Source organism: Mangifera indica, chromosome 16, assembly GCF_011075055.1.
Source record: "Mangifera indica cultivar Alphonso chromosome 16, CATAS_Mindica_2.1, whole genome shotgun sequence".
Classification (NCBI taxonomy): Eukaryota; Viridiplantae; Streptophyta; class Magnoliopsida; order Sapindales; family Anacardiaceae; genus Mangifera; species Mangifera indica.
The window spans coordinates 6,873,563-6,891,730 of record NC_058152.1 but is presented as its reverse complement, the minus strand read 5'-3'; the positions used below and the strand labels follow the sequence as shown (position 1 = coordinate 6,891,730).

Here is an 18,168-nt window from a genome sequence, read left to right as displayed (position 1 = left end):
AATTTGCATTAAGTTAATTTTTGCTTAATTATGTGCATGATATGTGGAATAGCCTTTATATTAAATCTATATTATATATTTTGAAATAATTTGATGCATGAGATATATATAAATGCATGAGAAAATAATATGATGCTTGATAAGGAGTGAAAAGAATATGGGAAAATGATGAATGGACATATTTCATATTATGATTATACATGCATATATAAGAAATCATAGCATATGTATGATTCAGAGAAAAAAATAAAGAAAGAGGAAAAACATTTTCTAAGTTATGCAAGTTTTCAGAAAATGGAAAACAAGTATTTTTGGTTTTATAATGACTCATATGATACAAAAAAACAAAAAGCATAATTGAAATCCTTACATGCGAGCTATACTGTGTGGACAACAAAGAAAAATATCGGTTGTACTGTGTGGATAACAAAAAAAAATATTAGCTGTACTGTGTGGACAACAAAGAAAAATATTAGTTGTACTGTGTGGACAGCAAACAAAAAAAATTAGTTGTACTGTGTGGACAGCAAAAATAAAATAAAATAAAATATGCGTGTAAGATAGAATTGTACCTTTTATGGTGACTACAAGAACTGTCATATGTAGTCTAGATCGATCAATAAATAAATTAAAAAAAAAAGAGAAAGAATTAGAAAATATTTTATGAAAGTAAATTGCTTTAGAACTATACATGTAAGCCTATGTGACTGATAAAGAGTTGAGAAAGATGTACGATCAGAAAATTGAAAAGTCATGGCACTCGTATATGCATAAATCAGAACGAGTGAATCATATCTGTATAGTAAGGAAATGAATAAATAGGTGAAAGAAAAGAATTATAATATGTGTTTAATGCGTGTTCTGTGTTAATTATTGTGTTGTAAAGAGCTCAGACACGTTGAGTATAGAAGAGATTAGTATTGGTATAAAATACTTTGAGTATTGAATATGATTTTCTTACTGAGCCGTGGTTGCTCACTTTGTTTAATTTAATATTTTACAGGTAAAGAGTTACAGCAAAGGTTCCCGGGGAGCACTAGTGAGACATGAGGCTAAGGGAGAAAGGCACTATAATTTTGTTTCCTATATGTATATATATATGATTGTGTATAGCTATATCTATATATGTATATATATATATGGCTAGTTATGAAAATTGGTTGTAAAGCTTATGTGGGTGATAATTTTTATGATGGTTATTATTATGTGCTTATTTTATTAACTTTGATAAAATTGATTGAAAATCCAGTCGGTTGGTAGGACTGATTTATGTGAATTACTAATTGAGAGTGTTACAGGGCATAATTAAAAAGAAAAAAAATTCCCCGAACCCTCTAAAATAGGGGAACTCTTGTCGTTTTTCTATAACACACTCATTGGTTAGTAAAGGTTACATTACTAAGTGAAAGATATGGGAACCTTTTAGTGTGCTTTGTATCTTAAGCTTGTTGTGTCCTAGCATAGAGTAGACATCAAATATTTTTGTGTGTCGGACACTAAACCATGCCCAATAAACAACACAACTTAGGCAAGTAGTTGCCCATTAAAAGCATTAACAAGTCTAACAATAGTTTAAGATCAACTGATGCAAAGATAAGTAGTTTTGAGTAGCCAACCTCAAGGCCAACCATGCATGACCACTTGTATATCTATCAAGCATTTCCAAGGAAGGTGAATGACTTATGGGAGAAGACTTTTATTAGGCGGATATTGTCTATGAACTAATGCCTTATGCAAACCTTTCATCTAATTACAATAGGTAAGGTAACTCGAGTCATTGAGTCCTAAAGTGAGAATGATAATCAATGGATAATGTTTGTAGATGCACAAAGTATGCCTCAAATCAAAATAATAATGTTCGCTTAATACCCCTAAGTGCTAGTGCTATAACTAATTTTCACAAGTAAACCAACTCTAGTCATTATGTTTGTAAGTCAAACATGTGTGATCATTAGAATGTTGGTTAAACCTTTTAAAGAAGGTGATCAAATACACAAAAGTGAATAACATCCAAAAGGGCATGGGTAACACTTCTCGTTAAATGGATAATATTCACTCGGTGAATATCATTTATCTAACAAAAAATCTCTATAATCTTGTCCAAATCAAGAGCCCATTCATATGGATAAATTGGATCAAAATTAATTGTCTTGAAGGTAAAAGCATGGTTTTAAAAACTGGACCGGACCGATCGATTGAACCGGTTAGTCTGTGAACCGACATTGTAGCCAAGTACTATTGAAGGATAAACCATTTTAGTGTAAAAATCGGATTGGACCGCAGTTAAACCGTTGGGTCTTTCCTGAACCGCAGTCCAACCCGGTCCTGCAGAATCCGATTCAAAGCTATATATAAACACTGTTTTTTTTCCTGTTCCTTGCATGCACATAGACGCAGAATGGATTGGTGTTATTAATAAAATATTGAATGATTTAATATTTGTTTGACCATATATGAAGACTTTGGTCATTCTTTCCTTTATCTTTTCTCAGTACAGTCTCCTGATTCAGTCTGCAAATATCCACTGAAACACGCAAGACCCAAGCAAATCAACTTCTCTAGTTACTAAATAAAAAATTATGAATAAAGCTACTACTGAAGGATTAACGTTTATGGATTTACGGGTCAGTTGTGTTCTTTCTTTGTAATTTTTTTTTTAAATTTCATTAAATTTCTGGGTTTTGATTGATTAATTCCAATAGAGTTGATGCAAATGGAGATGCATACTCTTGATGAGAACATTAACATCTATGATGACAACCTCATCCCTCAAGATTCAATCCACTTCTTTATTTCCCTCCCTCAACCTGACTCTAATCTCGAACCTTTTGAGGGTATGCAATTCGAATCTGAAGAGGCTGCCAAGGCCTTCTACAACTCTTATGCTCAGCGTGTTGGTTTCAACACTCGCGTTAGTATGTCTCGTCGTTCTTGCCGTGATGGTGCCATCATTCAGAGGTCCTTTGTTTGCGCCAAGGAGGGGTTTAGGGTCGATAAAGATAAAGATAAAGACAAAGCTGGAAGTGATGCTAGTGTGAAGCATCCTCGTGCCGAGACTCGTGTTAGTTGTAAGTTTATGTTGGTTGTCAAAATTCAAGATTCTAGTAGATAAGGTCGTTTCTTCTTTTGTTAAGGAACACAACCATGAATTGGTTCCCCCCGATAAGGTTCATTGCCTTCGTTCTCATCGCCATGTCTCATATGTTTTGTTAAATGTTGAATTGAATATTATTTGTTTAATAATGGTTATATTGATTAGTTGATTTTATATTTTATTTAATGCATATATTAGATTTCTAATTTGTTTTAGTGTTTAATAATTAATAGTACATGTGTTTGTAGAATTGGATTTGTTTTATGTATATGTTTTGTTTTGATACAAAGTTAATTATTATTACTTATTATATTTATGTTCAATAATGCATATATTTTGTTAATTGTAAAAATTAAAAATTATGCACAATATAAAATTTACTGTGTAAAACATATATAATTACTAATTAAACATAATTTTTTTAGGTTTTTACATAAAACCGGTCCAAACGGTCCAATCGACCAGTTCAAATGGTTCAACCGGTCTAATCGAAACTAGTACTTAAAACGGTTTTTATCTCAGTCCGGTTTTGAAAATCTTGGGTAAAAGTATTCAGGAGATCAAGACCTTTAGTGATAGTCCTTAGTGTTGGAAAAAAACTACTAAAGATAAATAAGATAGGAAAACAAGAATCAAGCGCCAAATAAGGAATAGGGAAAATACCTTTCTTCGGATGGATAATTGGCATCTTGTTGGCTTTCTTTGATTGGGAACCAAGGCATTCAACTTGAGGAAGGAAAGCAAGACTAAGACATGAAAATAAAAGAGGGAGGTTGGGTGAAAAAAGTGAATGAAAAGAAAAACAACATTGATGACACTAAAGACTCATGGAACAAGTTAGTAGGGTGGAAAACATAAAAAATATGGAAAGAACAAGCCAAACACTAGAGGATGACATGACACATGATATGGCAACTGAGGATAACATGACATATGACATGAAAACTTATTTGGCAACATGGTATGATGATATGGACAAGTATGATTATGTGGAGCCATGTAGCAAGCCTTAGGAATGTGGAGTGAGAATTTCTATTTGAGAAGTTTAGTTTAAATCAAGTATTGGATCTGGTCCACCCATGATGGGTTGACCCAATCCATTAGGGTTAAAAGATAATATAATTAACCTTTATAAATAAAAATAACTCATTTGCCCTTGGCAGTTATTGAAGTTAACTGCCACACTCTCACTTTAATAAAATTGTGTAACTTCTATTGAGGTGCAATCCTGGCGTTCATAACTCTCAAAAAATGCTCTTAATATATTGCTTTTCTTCATCTGTAAAATCTTCACAAAAAACAAAAAGGCAAATCAAGTAAAGTGTGTTGTGGATTTCTAATTGAAGTGCATTGAATCACCAATCATCATTAAAATTTCAAATATCAAACCATTTTAATTTTTGCTAACATTGGTATCAGAGTCTATTTTATATGTTTGATTGTGATATTGGTGACCTAAACATGATTCTGAAGCAAGATTAGAAATTTATTGTCATGAACATTGCCTAATTTTAATATAAATGCATACAAACGTGTTTTAATTGTTGATAGATTCGTTGTAATTTTGTGAAATTGATGCCTAGAATTATGTTAGGATGAATTTGGGACATGAGATGCATGTTCAGTTATAAAAGATTTTACCAAATTCGCATGAATTTAATCGACTTTTAGTGGCAAGTTTTTAACCTAAAACCGGGATGTTCATGCATTGAATTCATCGAAATCTGGTGAACTTTTCACTGGAAATACATGGATATGAATTATTGAGTCATGGGCTTCAAAGGCCCTATGAAATTGCCATCGTTGGATGGCTGGAAAATGACCAATTTTGTTGTTGAAATGCCTATGGTTCATATTGTATCGCAGGTTAAAATTAGGTTAGAAAAACCCGATTACCTAACCTGTTGGTCAATGGGTTGGTTAAAACCTATCGGTCAATAGGTCAAAGCATTTAGTCAATCAGGTTGACCTGACCTAGGTCTTAACCCACTAGTTAGATTGTCAACACTCGATCGATCAATGGTCAACATTTGACCGACACGTGAAAACTATCACTGGCATGTGAAGGTGTGTGATTACTTTGTTCTAGCATATAGTGATGCGTGAGGGCGTATAAGATATGTTCTTTGGCACGTGGTAGCTGGTAAGCCAATTTTTCAATACGTGTGAGTGTGTGCATGCTTTTGTGTATGTTTGATAGCTTGTATAGACTCATATTTTATTCTGTGTAATCTGTTTTTGTATGAATTAAACACTTATAGGTGTTATTTGGATCATGGTTTTGAATTATACATTGCTAAACATGTGAACATGTGTTGTTTATAATGTTATACATGTGTAATTTATTATTGTCCATTTGTTGGTCATATATAGGATAAACATGTTGACTAAAGACTACTATACCTAGCTCATAATGAAAAGATATATGAACTATTGATGTCGACGCCTGATCATTAGACTAATATAATTACTAATATTATCTAGGATGACAATAAAGTATTGAATTTCTAGGATTGTGTGTATGAGTTACAAAAAGCAGAAGAGTAAAACATTGTTATAAACAAAAGAAAATTTACAGCTTTTTTTATTTTCCCAAATCAGCAAAGTGTGAGGCAGTTGACTATCAAGTTCGATATGTATAAGAAAGTTTCCAATAAACCAATGAAACAACATCTAAGGGAAATGTCAAACATGATAACTCAGCTGAAGGAGGCTAGGCATGATCTAGGTGATGAAAAACAAGTTTAGGTTATTATATGATCTTTACTTGATAATTAGGAACATATGAAAGTCAACATGCCTCACAATGACAACATTAGGACTTTTGATAAGATTGTTTACCATCTTGAACTATAAGCTGAGCATCTAGAAGTTGTTAGATCAAATACTCATGCATATATTGCAGAGTCCAGCTCAAGGAAGTTTTCTGGCTATAAAGAAAATAGTAAAAATTTAGAAAAAGGAAAGAGATTATCCAAGGACTTGTGAACAAAAATAAGCAGTTCAAGCACAAAAAAGGCAAGCACACTAGGAAAAGAGATAAACAAAATTGACCTATTATAACTATGGAAACAAAGGTCACTTCGCTTGTGAATGCATAGAGCTGAAGAAGGTATTACCTTATTTTGTCTCAAAATGTGAGATTTATGTTTCCAATACTGTTTTCTTAAATGAATCTCATCCTATGTGGACTGTAGACTCAGAAGCCATAGACTATATAGCTCGTAAGAGAGACGCTTTCGTGGAATTTTGTTGAATATTGAGGGAAACACGACAAATTTATGTAGGAATAATACTAAAGTTGAAGTGAAATAAATGGGCACATGCAAATTGGTTTTGCGTGGTGGTCAAACCTTATACTTACATGATGTCTTGTATGCTCCAAAAATTCAATGAAATTTGGTCTTTGTAATGGTTTTGTTAAAACCAGGATATTGTGTAACTTTCTATAAGAACTTGGTTAAACTTTATTATGATAATATATTTTATGGATCTGGATTTCTGTCTAAAGGTTCTATGATGTTAGACACCCTATTTTGTAATAATGATAATTCTATTATTTTTTTCATTATTTGCAACTCCTAGTAGTCTAGATGTGGATGCAAATAAATGATATACTAGATTAGGGCATATTGGCCAAGAAAGAATAAATAGGCTGGCCCATGAAGGTTTATTAGACTTGTCATGAAATTAGATCTACCTATTTGTAAGCATTGCTTAGCAGGAAAAACTGCTAGAAAACCTTTTAGCAAAACTATTAGAGCTGAGATTCCTTTGTATCTTATATAGTCAGATGTTTACAGTCCCGTGAATGTCAGAGCTAGAAAAGAAGAATTATATTTCATCACTTTCATAAATGATTATTCACTTTTTGGGTATGTCTATTTGATCTCCCATAAGTCAAAAGCAATAGATTGTTTTAGATGTTATATAAATAAGGTTGAGAATCAACTAGACAAAAGAATAAAAACCTTAAGAACTGATTGAGACCTTGAATATCTATCTACTGAATTGAAGGAATTATGTAATAGAAAAAGAAATATAAGGCAACTAATGATTCCAAGAGCTTTGCAACAAACTAGTATAGTAGAGAAAAGGAACTAAACTTTATTAGAAATGGTTAGGTTTATGATGGCGCAAATGAATCTTTTAATTTCGTATTGAGGAGATACTCTATTGACTGCAACTTATATACTTAACCGAGTACCCACTATGTGATGTATTTTCGGCTACCTCTCCAACCCTAGCTTCCAAGTCTCTATCAAATCTCCATTTGGCTCAAGCCACTATTGAGAATGAAGAATTAGCTTCATGCAAGCTTAAAGATTCATTGCTCTTTCCACCTTAGCCCAACTTTACTTTTGGGTGCAATCTCATTACTTGCATCTAAGACCTTAATGAAATGGAAGCTTAAAGGAGTCCAAGAAGCCAACTACAAGCCCACTTGAAGCCCAAGTAGATGAGACAACCCTCCATCACTTAAATGGAGCCCAAGATGCCATGAAGCCCATTTAGTTGGATTGCAACTAAAAGGGAAGCAAGTAACTTTAGTTGGTGGACATAATTCCACCTTTTAGGGAAAAGTTGTTCCCTTTTGTTGTTTTCTTCAATTAATATGGTATGGCCTTAGTATTGAATGAATGGCTAAGCTTAAATGAAGGGAAAATCTTCCATGTCAAATTAATGCCCAATTTTTGCCGTCACTTGCTCTTGTATATGAAAGTGGATTTTCACTTGTAAAGGCTAAACTTCTTGATAATGAAATTCTCAAGTAAAGCTTTGTAGATTTTCTTTAGTTGCTTGTTCTTTTATCCAATTCATCTTGGAGGAAGAATTGGTGGTGGAAGATCCCAAGGTTGGTGGAAATTTCCTTTATGCCTTGGTTAACTTTCTTGTTTCCCTTGAAATCCAAAATGTGAAGAATTTATTGTTCACTACAAATTATTGTTCACAGAATCTTAATTTGCCTTGAACACAAACCTTCCTTAACCTAAAAACTTACCAATACTCACCCCAACCCTTAAACACTAATAACCATTAACCTTTACCTACTAGCCATTACCACAAATGTCCCATAAAAGAACTTCATCCTCATCCCTTCATCCTTAAGAATTTGCCAACATGGCATTAAAAGAAGAGGTCAAGGAGAACTTAGGGCCATTAAGGACCAAATGAATCAAATGATGCAAATGATGAGGGACTTGACCCTCACTCAAAGTCAGACACCCTTATCACAACCCCAAACTTCAACACAAAGCCCAATACCCCCTCCTCCACCTCACCCAACCCAACTACATCAACCAAGAAGACATATTAGACCTTCCCCTCCTCCTCTTAGACATCATAGGGAGGAATTGATGCTTCATGATTATTCAAGTGAGGAAGAACAAGAGAGGCCACCTAGGAGAGAAAAGGATAATGATAGGGGTTTAAGGATTGAAATTCTGGAATTTGAAGGGAGCATGAGTTCGGATGATTTTGTTGATTGGTTACATACTATAGAGAAAGTTTTTGAATATAAAGGTTATTCGGATGAGAAGAAATGTAAACTTGCCATCTTGAAATTCAAGGATTATGCATCCTTGTGGTGGGAAAATCTTAAGAAACAAAGGGAAAAAGATAGTAAAGAAAGAGTGAGATCTTGGGAGAAACTAAAGAAGCTTATGAAGAGAAGATTCCTTCCGGACAACCATAAACAAGATCTTTACCTTAAGCTACACACCCTTAAGCAAGAAAGTGATGGAGTAGAGCATTACATAAGGGAGTTTGAGAAGCTATTAATGAGAAGTGAGCTGTCGGAAGTGAAAGAGCAAACCATTGCAAGATTCATTAGTAGTTTAAACCAAAACATTGCTCATATGGTATAATTGCAACCATATTGCACCTTTGAAGATGTTTGTAAGTTGGCTGTTAAGGTGGAGAAGCAAAAGAAGGCCATGAAGTCTACGGTTGCCAAGCCATTTACCAAAGGGACTTTATTATACAAAAGTCCTCTTTTCAACAAGGGAACCACCTTTCAAAAGGGTTCCCTATCCAACTATAAGGCTACCGAAATCACTTCCAAGGAGAAAGGGAAAGAAAAGGTAGTAGAACCTAGCAAGAACAAACCAACTATGGGAAAACTTGATCTCTCCAATAAAAAGTGCTTGAAATGCCAAGGCTGTGGACACTTCCAAACCGAATGCCCAAATAGAAGAACTTTTTCATTGATAGAGATTCAAGCTATTGAAGAATCTCTTCAAAAGGATGAAGAAAATGTAGATTATGGCCATAAAGATAGAGCTACCGAATAAGAAGAAGAAGAGGTCATGCAAAGGGCTAATGAAAGAGAGATATTAGTGATTAGAAGAGCATTGCATTCTAAGTCCTTTCCACATGAGGAACAAAGGCTCCAAAGTTTCCAATCAAAATACACTATTGGAGGCAATGTGTGTTCTTTGATTATAAATAGTGAAAGTTGTGCAAATATGGCTTCATCTACATTAGTGGAGAAACTTGGATTGTCTACCATACCTTATCCTTAACCATATAAGCTCTAATGGTTAAGAAATGGGACCAGCCTCCGAGTGGCCAAACAAGTATTTGTTTCCTTCTTCATTGGCAAGCATTACCAAGATGAGATTGTGTGTGATGTAGTTCCCATAGATGCATACCATTTGTTGCTAGGGAGACCTTGGCAATTTGATAGAGAAATAACTCATAATGGTAAAAGAACACTTATTCCTTCAAATTCAAGGGGAAGACCATTACTTTGCTACCTCTTAGTCCCCAAGAAGCTAACAAGGCTATCAAAGGGAAATAAGCTAAAAGGGAGAGTATGTATATGAATAGGCAGCAAGTAGAAAGGGTTCTTTTGAGTTTGCAACCTGTCTTTGCATTACTTATACTTAAAGGGGAGCTCAAACATGAGAAGAAAGAAGCCCATCCCTTAGTTCAATCTCTCTTGGCTGAATTTGAAGATATGTTCCCATTGAGCTTCCATCTGGCCTTCCTCTTTTAAGAGGCATTGAGTATCAAATTGACTTGGTTCCAAGTGCACCATTGCCTAATAAGCCAGCCTATAGATGCAATCCTATGAAGACTAAAGAGTTGCCAAGGCAAGTGGAAGAATTGATTGAAAAGGGCTTTGTAAAGCCTAGCATAAGTCCATGTTCCATTCCAGCCCTACTTGTTCCTAAGAAAGATGGCTCATATAAGATGTGTATGGATAGTAGAGCCATTAACAATATAACCATCAAGTATAGGTATCCCATCCTTAAACTTGATGACATGCTTGATAAGTTACATGGTGCTTGTGTTTTCTCCAAAATTGATCTAAGGAGTGGCTACCATCAAATAAGGATGAAAGAAGGAGATGAATGGAAGACAACCTTCAAGACTAAGGGAGGCTTATATGAATGGTTGGTTATGCCCTTTGGCCTTTCAAATGCTCCAAGCACTTTCATGAGGCTTATGAATGAGGTACTCAAACCTTACATTAGTGCATTTGTTGTTATTTATTTTGATGACATATTAGTATATAGCAAAACTCTTGATGATCATGTCTTGCATTTGAGAAGTGTTTTTGATGTGTTGAGGAAAAATAAGTTATATGCAAAAGAAGAGAAGTGTGAATTCTTTGTAGACCAAGTTGTGTTCCTTGGATATGTAGTTTCTAAGGATGACATTCAAGTAGATCAATCCAAGGTAGATGCCATTAAAACTGGCCCCAACCAAAGACTTTCACTGAAGTTAGGAGCTTTCGCGGCTTTACTTATTTTTATAGTTGTGCCTAATTTTAACACTCTCATAGCTCCTATCACTGAATGTATGAAGAAAAATAGGTTTGAATGGTCCACAGCAGCCTCCAAAGCATTTAAAGAGGTTAAAAAGAAGTTATGTGAAACCCCCATACTTGTTCTACCTGATTTTGATAAGGTATTTGAAGTGGAATGTGATGCAAGTGAAGTTGGCATTGGGGCAGTCCTAACTCAAGCCAAAAGACCCATTGTTTACTTTAGTAAGAAGCTCAATGAGTCCAAGAGAAGATACTCTACCTATGATAAAGAATTCTATGCAATTGTTAGAGCCCTTGATCATTAGAGTCATTACCTAAGGCTTAAACAATTTGTGCTTCATTCTGATCACCAAGCCTTGAAGTTTCTTAGTAGTCAACATAAGATAAGTTCAAGGTATGCTAAATGGGTGAGATTCCTCTAGTTTTTCTCCTTTGTTTTAGCATATAAACAAGGTTCTTCTAATGTAGTTATCGATGCTCTTTCAAGAAGGCATTACTTGTTATCCATTCTTAATGCAAGAGTTCTAGGTTTCCAGCTTATGAGACAATATTACAATGAAGATAATAAGCTTTGGGAGATCATGAAGAAGTGTTCTAGAGGGGCATATGAAGACTATTCTATCCATGATGGTTTTCTTTTCAAATGAGCTAAATTATACATCCCTAAGAGCTCTTTTAGGGAACTTCTCATTAGGGAGACACATGGTGGTGGATTAGCAGGTCATTTTGGCATAAATAAGACCTTAAACATGCTTAAAAAGCATTTCTATTGGCCTAAGATGGTGAGTGACGTCCAAGTTATTATTATAAGGTGTGGCACATGTCAAAGGTCCAAGTCTCATTTCAAACCTGGTCCTTACATGCCTTTACTTATTCCAGAGTAGCCATAAGAGGATTTTAGCATGAATTTTATTGTGGCTCTTCTAAGAACTTAAAGGGGAAAGGATGCTATAATAGTGGTAGTAGATAGATTCTCTAAAATGGCCCACTTCATCCTTTATTCCAAGACTAAAGATGCTAGCAAAGTGGCTAAATTGTTCTTCAAGGAAATGGTAAAGCTACATGGAATTCCAAGAACCATAGTTTCAGATCGAGACAGCAAGTTCTTGAGCCACTTTTGAAGGACATTATGGAGCAAAATGGGAACCAAGCTCATGTTTAGCACCTCTCATCACCCTCAAACTGATGGTCAAACTGAAGTAACTAATAGGACTTTAAGAATAATCTTGAGGACTTTGGTTAACAAGCACTTAAGGGATTAAGACTTGAAGATTGCTTAAACTGAATTTTCCTATAATAAGAGTCCAAGCGCAACAACCAGCCACTCTCCGTTTGAGGTAGTCTATGGCCTGAATCCCTTAACTCCTTTGGACCTAACTTCTTTACCTCTTGATGTGCAAGTTCACAAGGATGCCAAGGAGAAAGCTGCTACCATGAAAAAGCTTTATGAAACCATCAAATTTCAAATCATGAAGGCCAATGAAGCTCACAAGAGGAAGATCAACAAGCATAGAAAGCTATCAATTTTCAAACCAGGTGACTTGGTTTGGGTACATTTGAGAAAAGAGAGATTTCCAACAAAAAGAGGAGTAAGCTAGCTCCAAGGGCTAATGGACCATTTGAAGTGCTTGAGAGGGTGAATGACAATGCATACAAGGTGAATCTTCCAGATGAAATGGGAGGAGTCTCAGCCACCTTCAACATTGGAGATCTTTCACCATACATGGAGGATAGCCACCTTGAGAACTTAAGGGCAAGTTCTTCCCAACCCAGGGGGGATGATGTATTTTTGGCTACCTCTCCAACCCTAGCTTCCAAGTCTCTATCAAATTTCCATTTGGCTCAAGCCATCATTGAGAATGAAGAATTAGCTCCATGCAAGCCCAAAGGTTCATTGCTCTTTCCACCTTGGCCCAACTTTACTTTTGGGTGCAATCTTATTACTTACATCCAAGGCTTTAATGAAATGGAAGCTTAAATGAGTCCAAGAAGCCAACTACAAGCTCACTTGAATCCCAAGTAGATGAGGCAGTCCTCATCACTTAAATGGAGCCCAAGATGCCATGAAACCCATTTAGCTGGATTGCAACTAAAAGGGAAACAAGTAACTTTAGTTGGTGGACATAGTTCCACCTTTTAGGGAAAAGTTGTTCCCTTTTGTTGTTTTCTTCAATTAATATGGAATGACCTTAGTATTGAATGAATGGCTAAGCTTAAATGAAAGGAAAATCTTCCATGTCAAATTAATGCCCAATTTTTGCCGCCACTTGCTCTTGTATATGAAAGTGGATTTTCACTTGTAAAGGCTAGACTTCTTGATAATGAAATTCTCAAGTAAAGCTTTGTAGCTTTTCTTTAGTTGCTTGTTCCTTTATCCAATTCATCTTGGAGGAAGAATTGGTGGTGGAAGATCCCAAGGTTGGTGGAAATTTCCTTTATGCCTTGGTTAACATTCTTGTTTCCCTTGAAATCCAAAGTGTGAATGTGTGTTGTATGCCTTGGTTACTGTTCACAATGTGTGATTTTGCCATTTTCAGATTTTGCTATCAAACTTTGAAACAAGTTTTGAATGCCTTATTGATTGAGTTGTGATTGCTATCATATACCATTAGAAAGCTCTTTGAATACCCTTTCCAATGAATTATAATTTGTATGTTTTGGAGGTCATTTGATTGGTTAAATTGGAAGACAAAGTGCTATTGTGCCATATGAACAATAATTTCCAGATTTGAGTTTGTGACTTGCTGCATTGCCTTGATGAATATACACCACTATGTTAGTAACTTCCATTTCTTATGAGTTATAGATAGGTAGGAAACCTGAATTGAATATGATATGTCTCTGGTGGTTTGTTGTATAAATCCATAACACATTCCATAAATTTGGAAAATTAGGATCAAGAGGTAAAAAATGCATCTTTATAAGATACTCTAAACACTCTAAAGGTTATGTGTTCATAGGAGAGGACTCTGATAGAAGAATGACTGAAATAGAACTAGAGATGTAATATTCATAGAAGACAAATTTTCTAAGAAGGGTGATATTGATAAAAGTCTTCATCTATATGAGACGGATAAGGAATATGGAGGAGGTTCGTTTCAATGACTATTAGTTGTGTCATAAAAGACAACGCCTTTACCTGTTTCAGATAGTAGAAACAATAAGATTGAGCTCTAACTTATTTTGGATAGTAAGAGTAAAAATCCTCAATTGTGTAAGAGTGAACATTCTTGAATCCCTAAGAAATGTTTCGAAATTGCTCCTCCTAAAGACGATAAGCCTAAAAATATCAAAGAAGCTCTATTATCCTTTAATAAGGAAATGTGGTAAGAAACATTGAAAGAATAAATGAAATTCATGGAAATTAACCAAGTTTAGAGTTTGGTGGACTTACCGTCAAGTCAAAAACTCATTGGGAATAAATAGATTCTCAAAATTAAATGTAAGACGGATGGCTTAATAGATAGACACAAAGTTCGCCTTATGGATAGAAGTTATACCAAACAAGAAGGTATAGATTCTGAAGAAACGTTTTTGCTTATGAGATTTATTTCAATTCGTGTTATTCTAGTTATAATAGCACACTTAGATCTAGAATTGCATCAGATGGATGTCAAGACAATTTTTCTTAATAGAGAACTTGATAAAGAAATCTATATAGATTAGCTTGTAGGTTTCATGGTAAAAGGCCAAAAACGTAAAGTATGCAAACTCTAAAGATCGATATATAGCCTGAAATAGTCATAAAGACAATGGTACTTAAAATTCCATAAGACAATATTGTCTTATAATTTTAAAATATTAGAACAAGATCATTGTGCCTATATGAAAAAGTCTGATAACAAGTTTGCAATTCTATCTTTTTATATGGATGATGTGCTGATAGTTAGGAGTGATTTGGAGTATATGATGATCATTAAAAATTGGTTATCCAAAAATTTTAACAAAAAGGATATGGGTGAAACAAATTATATTTTGGTATTAAAATCAAAAGGGATTATTCTAAAAGACTTTTGGCTCTATCACAAGAGCATTATATTCAAAAGATCTTAGAATAATTCAACATGATGAATTACAAACCTGTAGATAATCTTATGTCAAAAGGTGATTTGTTGACTTAAGATTTATGTCAAAAGACTTAAAACAAAAGAAATGAAATGTCCTTAGTACCTTATTCAAGTGTGGTTAGAAGTCTCATGTATGCAATGATGTGTATTCACCCCAATATATGCTTTGTTGTTAGGTTGGTTAGTTGATATCAATCGAATTCAAGAAAGGAACACTGAAAGGCTATTAAGAGGATATTGATATATCTGAAATGCACTGTAGATTACTGTTTATGCTATCAAAGAGTAAATTTGCCTATCATTGGCTTTTTGGATGCTGACTGGGGTTGTGAATTGGACTAATGCAAATTAACTTTTGGTTATGCTATCTTACTCCAAAATGGTGCCATATCTTGGAGCAGTAAGAAATAGACATGCATAGTCTTATCCATAATGGAAGTAGAAATTGTAACATATTTTGTAACTGTGCAAGATACTGTTTAGTTGAAAAGACTTTTTGAGAATTTGGGTATACATGACATAACAGTTGGTTCAATAATTGTATATTATAATAATCAAGCTATAATAGCTTTCACAAGAGATCCCAAATTCCATAATAGAACCAAACATATCAACATTACATATAAGTTTGTTAGAGATATCATTTTGAAGAAGGAAGTAATGGTACAATGTATTTCTACATGTAATATGGTTGCTAATCCTTTAACCAAATCGATTTCAAGAGTTGTATATCTTGCATATGTTAAGTCTCTTGGTTTGAGTAGAATATGATAGATGACTTATTAAGTGTATATTATACCTGTAACACAACTTTGGAATATCATAGAATTTGAATTTATTTCGTTCACATGCTTGAATTCTTGGTGTTTATTGATATACACATTGATTTTGAAAACTCAATAAAATGATAATGTCACACAAGTTTGATTGGCTTTCGTACATGGGCAATTGCCTTTGATGCTAAAGAGAGTGTTCAAAGACGAGACATGTTTCTTTAGATTGATAATGTTGAAAGAGTGCACTTGGAAGCTAAGAGTTACTTAAGAAACAAATTATTAGATATGTCACCTTGATAATTAATCAAGATGAGGTCATAAATAGATGAATTTAACAATGACCGATTTGGATTCCTTACATCCAAATAATTTGTGAATGCCAGATGTGAGTTCTTCATATATAGTGATACCTACAAGATTGGAAAGATGATTAAGAACTCAGGTTTGACACTAAGTGCAGTAATTGAACTAGATCTGTATAATGTTGGTAATGACATTTTGAAAAGATATACATTGTAACACATTATTCATATCATGTATGCATAAATAAGATGACCATTTTAAGTAGCGGAAGGATGAATCCTTGCTCATTCATTATGTAAGACTTTATAAGGATTACTTTATGTTAATGCCCTTTGACTCTTTACTGTTATTTGATGTTTACTCTTAGTATTGCTATTTTAGATTGGAAGTTATGACCACGTATGATTCAGTTTATGGAACATGACTAAAAAAGCAGCTAGGTTTAAATTAAGAATTTCTAGTATAAGAGGAAGGGTAATATATTGCATGTATCCATTGGTCGACCGATCATGTTACTCATATAGAAGATTAGACTTGATCATAGATACATAGAAATATAATACAATGATAAATGAAAGATTAAAAGGAGTTAGAGTTATCGCGTAAGTTTGGGGTGTTGCAAGACTAACGTTTTATCATTTTTCGAGTTGAAGCAACTATGTCATTCCTAACAAATGTCTAGTAAATTAGCTCCCAAATGTAGGTTACTCGCAAGGTCGCACAACACATATGGATTCAATTGATCTATTAGGGTTAAAAGATAATATAATTAACCCTTATAAGTGAAAATGACTCCTTTGTCTTTGACAGTTATTATGAAACTTCTATTAAGATGCAGTCCTGGCTTCTAACTTAAAACACTCTTAATAGACTGCTTCTCTTTATTTGTAAAATCTTCACAAAAAACAGAAAGGCAAATAAAAAAAAGGGTGTTGTGGATTTCTAATTGGAGTGCATTGGATCACCAATCATCATCATAATTTCAAATATCAAATCCGGGTATATTTTTTTATAATCCTGAACCATTTAATTTCTGCTAACATTAAGTTTTCTTGTGTAGTTTGATTTTAATCAATTTTCCTAGTCCAAATTAGTTAATTTAGTATTTTATTAAAATTTGTTTTCCTTATAGTTTAAAAGTCCTATCTTGATTTAGGAAATAAAGAGCTTTTAAGATGTATTATTTAAGGAAGCTCAATTTTAGTCTATTAAATTTATTTCTTAGAGTCTTAGTTTCTTAGAATTTGGAATTAATTAATATTCATAATTCTAGTCAAACTAGTGTCATAATTTAATAAGTTTTATATTTTAGTAGAGTTAGAATTTCTATTTTATTTAAGAGAGTTATTAGTCTATGTAAAAGTTCAAGTAATTGTAATTCAACAATCAATCAGTTTATCAATAAAATTTAGGTTTGAATTTTTTTAAGAATTGCTTTGAAAATATTACATTGAATTCTTGTTTATCCCTTTGTCAATTGAATGATATCAACCCTTAATCATTTTTGTGAATAATATCACAACCCTATCAACGTTTATTTTGTATCAATGGTATCATAGTATAAGCCCACTACATTTGTCCAAGTTAGATGGTATCATAGCCTTGTCTTGAAATGATTGGGCACATATAAGATATGGAGAGTTGTTAGGCATATACACGAACACAACCTGATGACTCATAATACAAAATAATCTTTCAGAATATGTGCATGGTCAATGGTAAGGCATGCAAGCTCTTGATGGATAATTGCAGTTGTGAAAGCTTTGTGTCTAACAAATTAGTGGAATATTTCAAGTTAGAAATTGAACCTTATCCCACCCTATATAGTATAGGTTGGATTAAAAATGGTCCAAGTGTAAGAATGATGGAACAATATAGGTTGCAATTATCTATAGGCAAAACCTATAAAGATGGAATTTTATGTAATACACTTGAAATGGATACATGTCATGTACATTTAGGACATCAATGACAATATGATGTTGATACTATATTTTATGGTCGAGACAATACTTACTCTTTCATATGAAAAAGAAAATGAATCATTGTGGAACCTAATTGTTAGACCCTAGGTGTTTTGATGATAATGAAAACATAAGTTAAAATTGTTAACAAGTTAAAAAATGTGTTAAAGCATTACATATTGGACAA

General features: G+C 33.7%; 1 protein-coding gene across 1 annotated transcript; it reads left to right on the top strand.

Moving 5' to 3' along the window:
- Nucleotides 1-2,713: 2,713 nt before the first annotated feature.
- LOC123199622 (protein FAR1-RELATED SEQUENCE 5-like) lies at nucleotides 2,714-3,112 on the top strand. The gene has a single exon (XM_044614651.1). The coding sequence runs from the start codon at nucleotides 2,714-2,716 to the stop codon at nucleotides 3,110-3,112; it is 399 nt and encodes a 132-aa protein (XP_044470586.1).
- Nucleotides 3,113-18,168: the final 15,056 nt, after the last annotated feature.

Coding starts and splice junctions, on each gene's coding strand:
- LOC123199622 (XM_044614651.1), top strand. CDS start 2,714: ATGGAGATGCATACTCTTGATGAGAACATTAACATCTATGATGACAAC.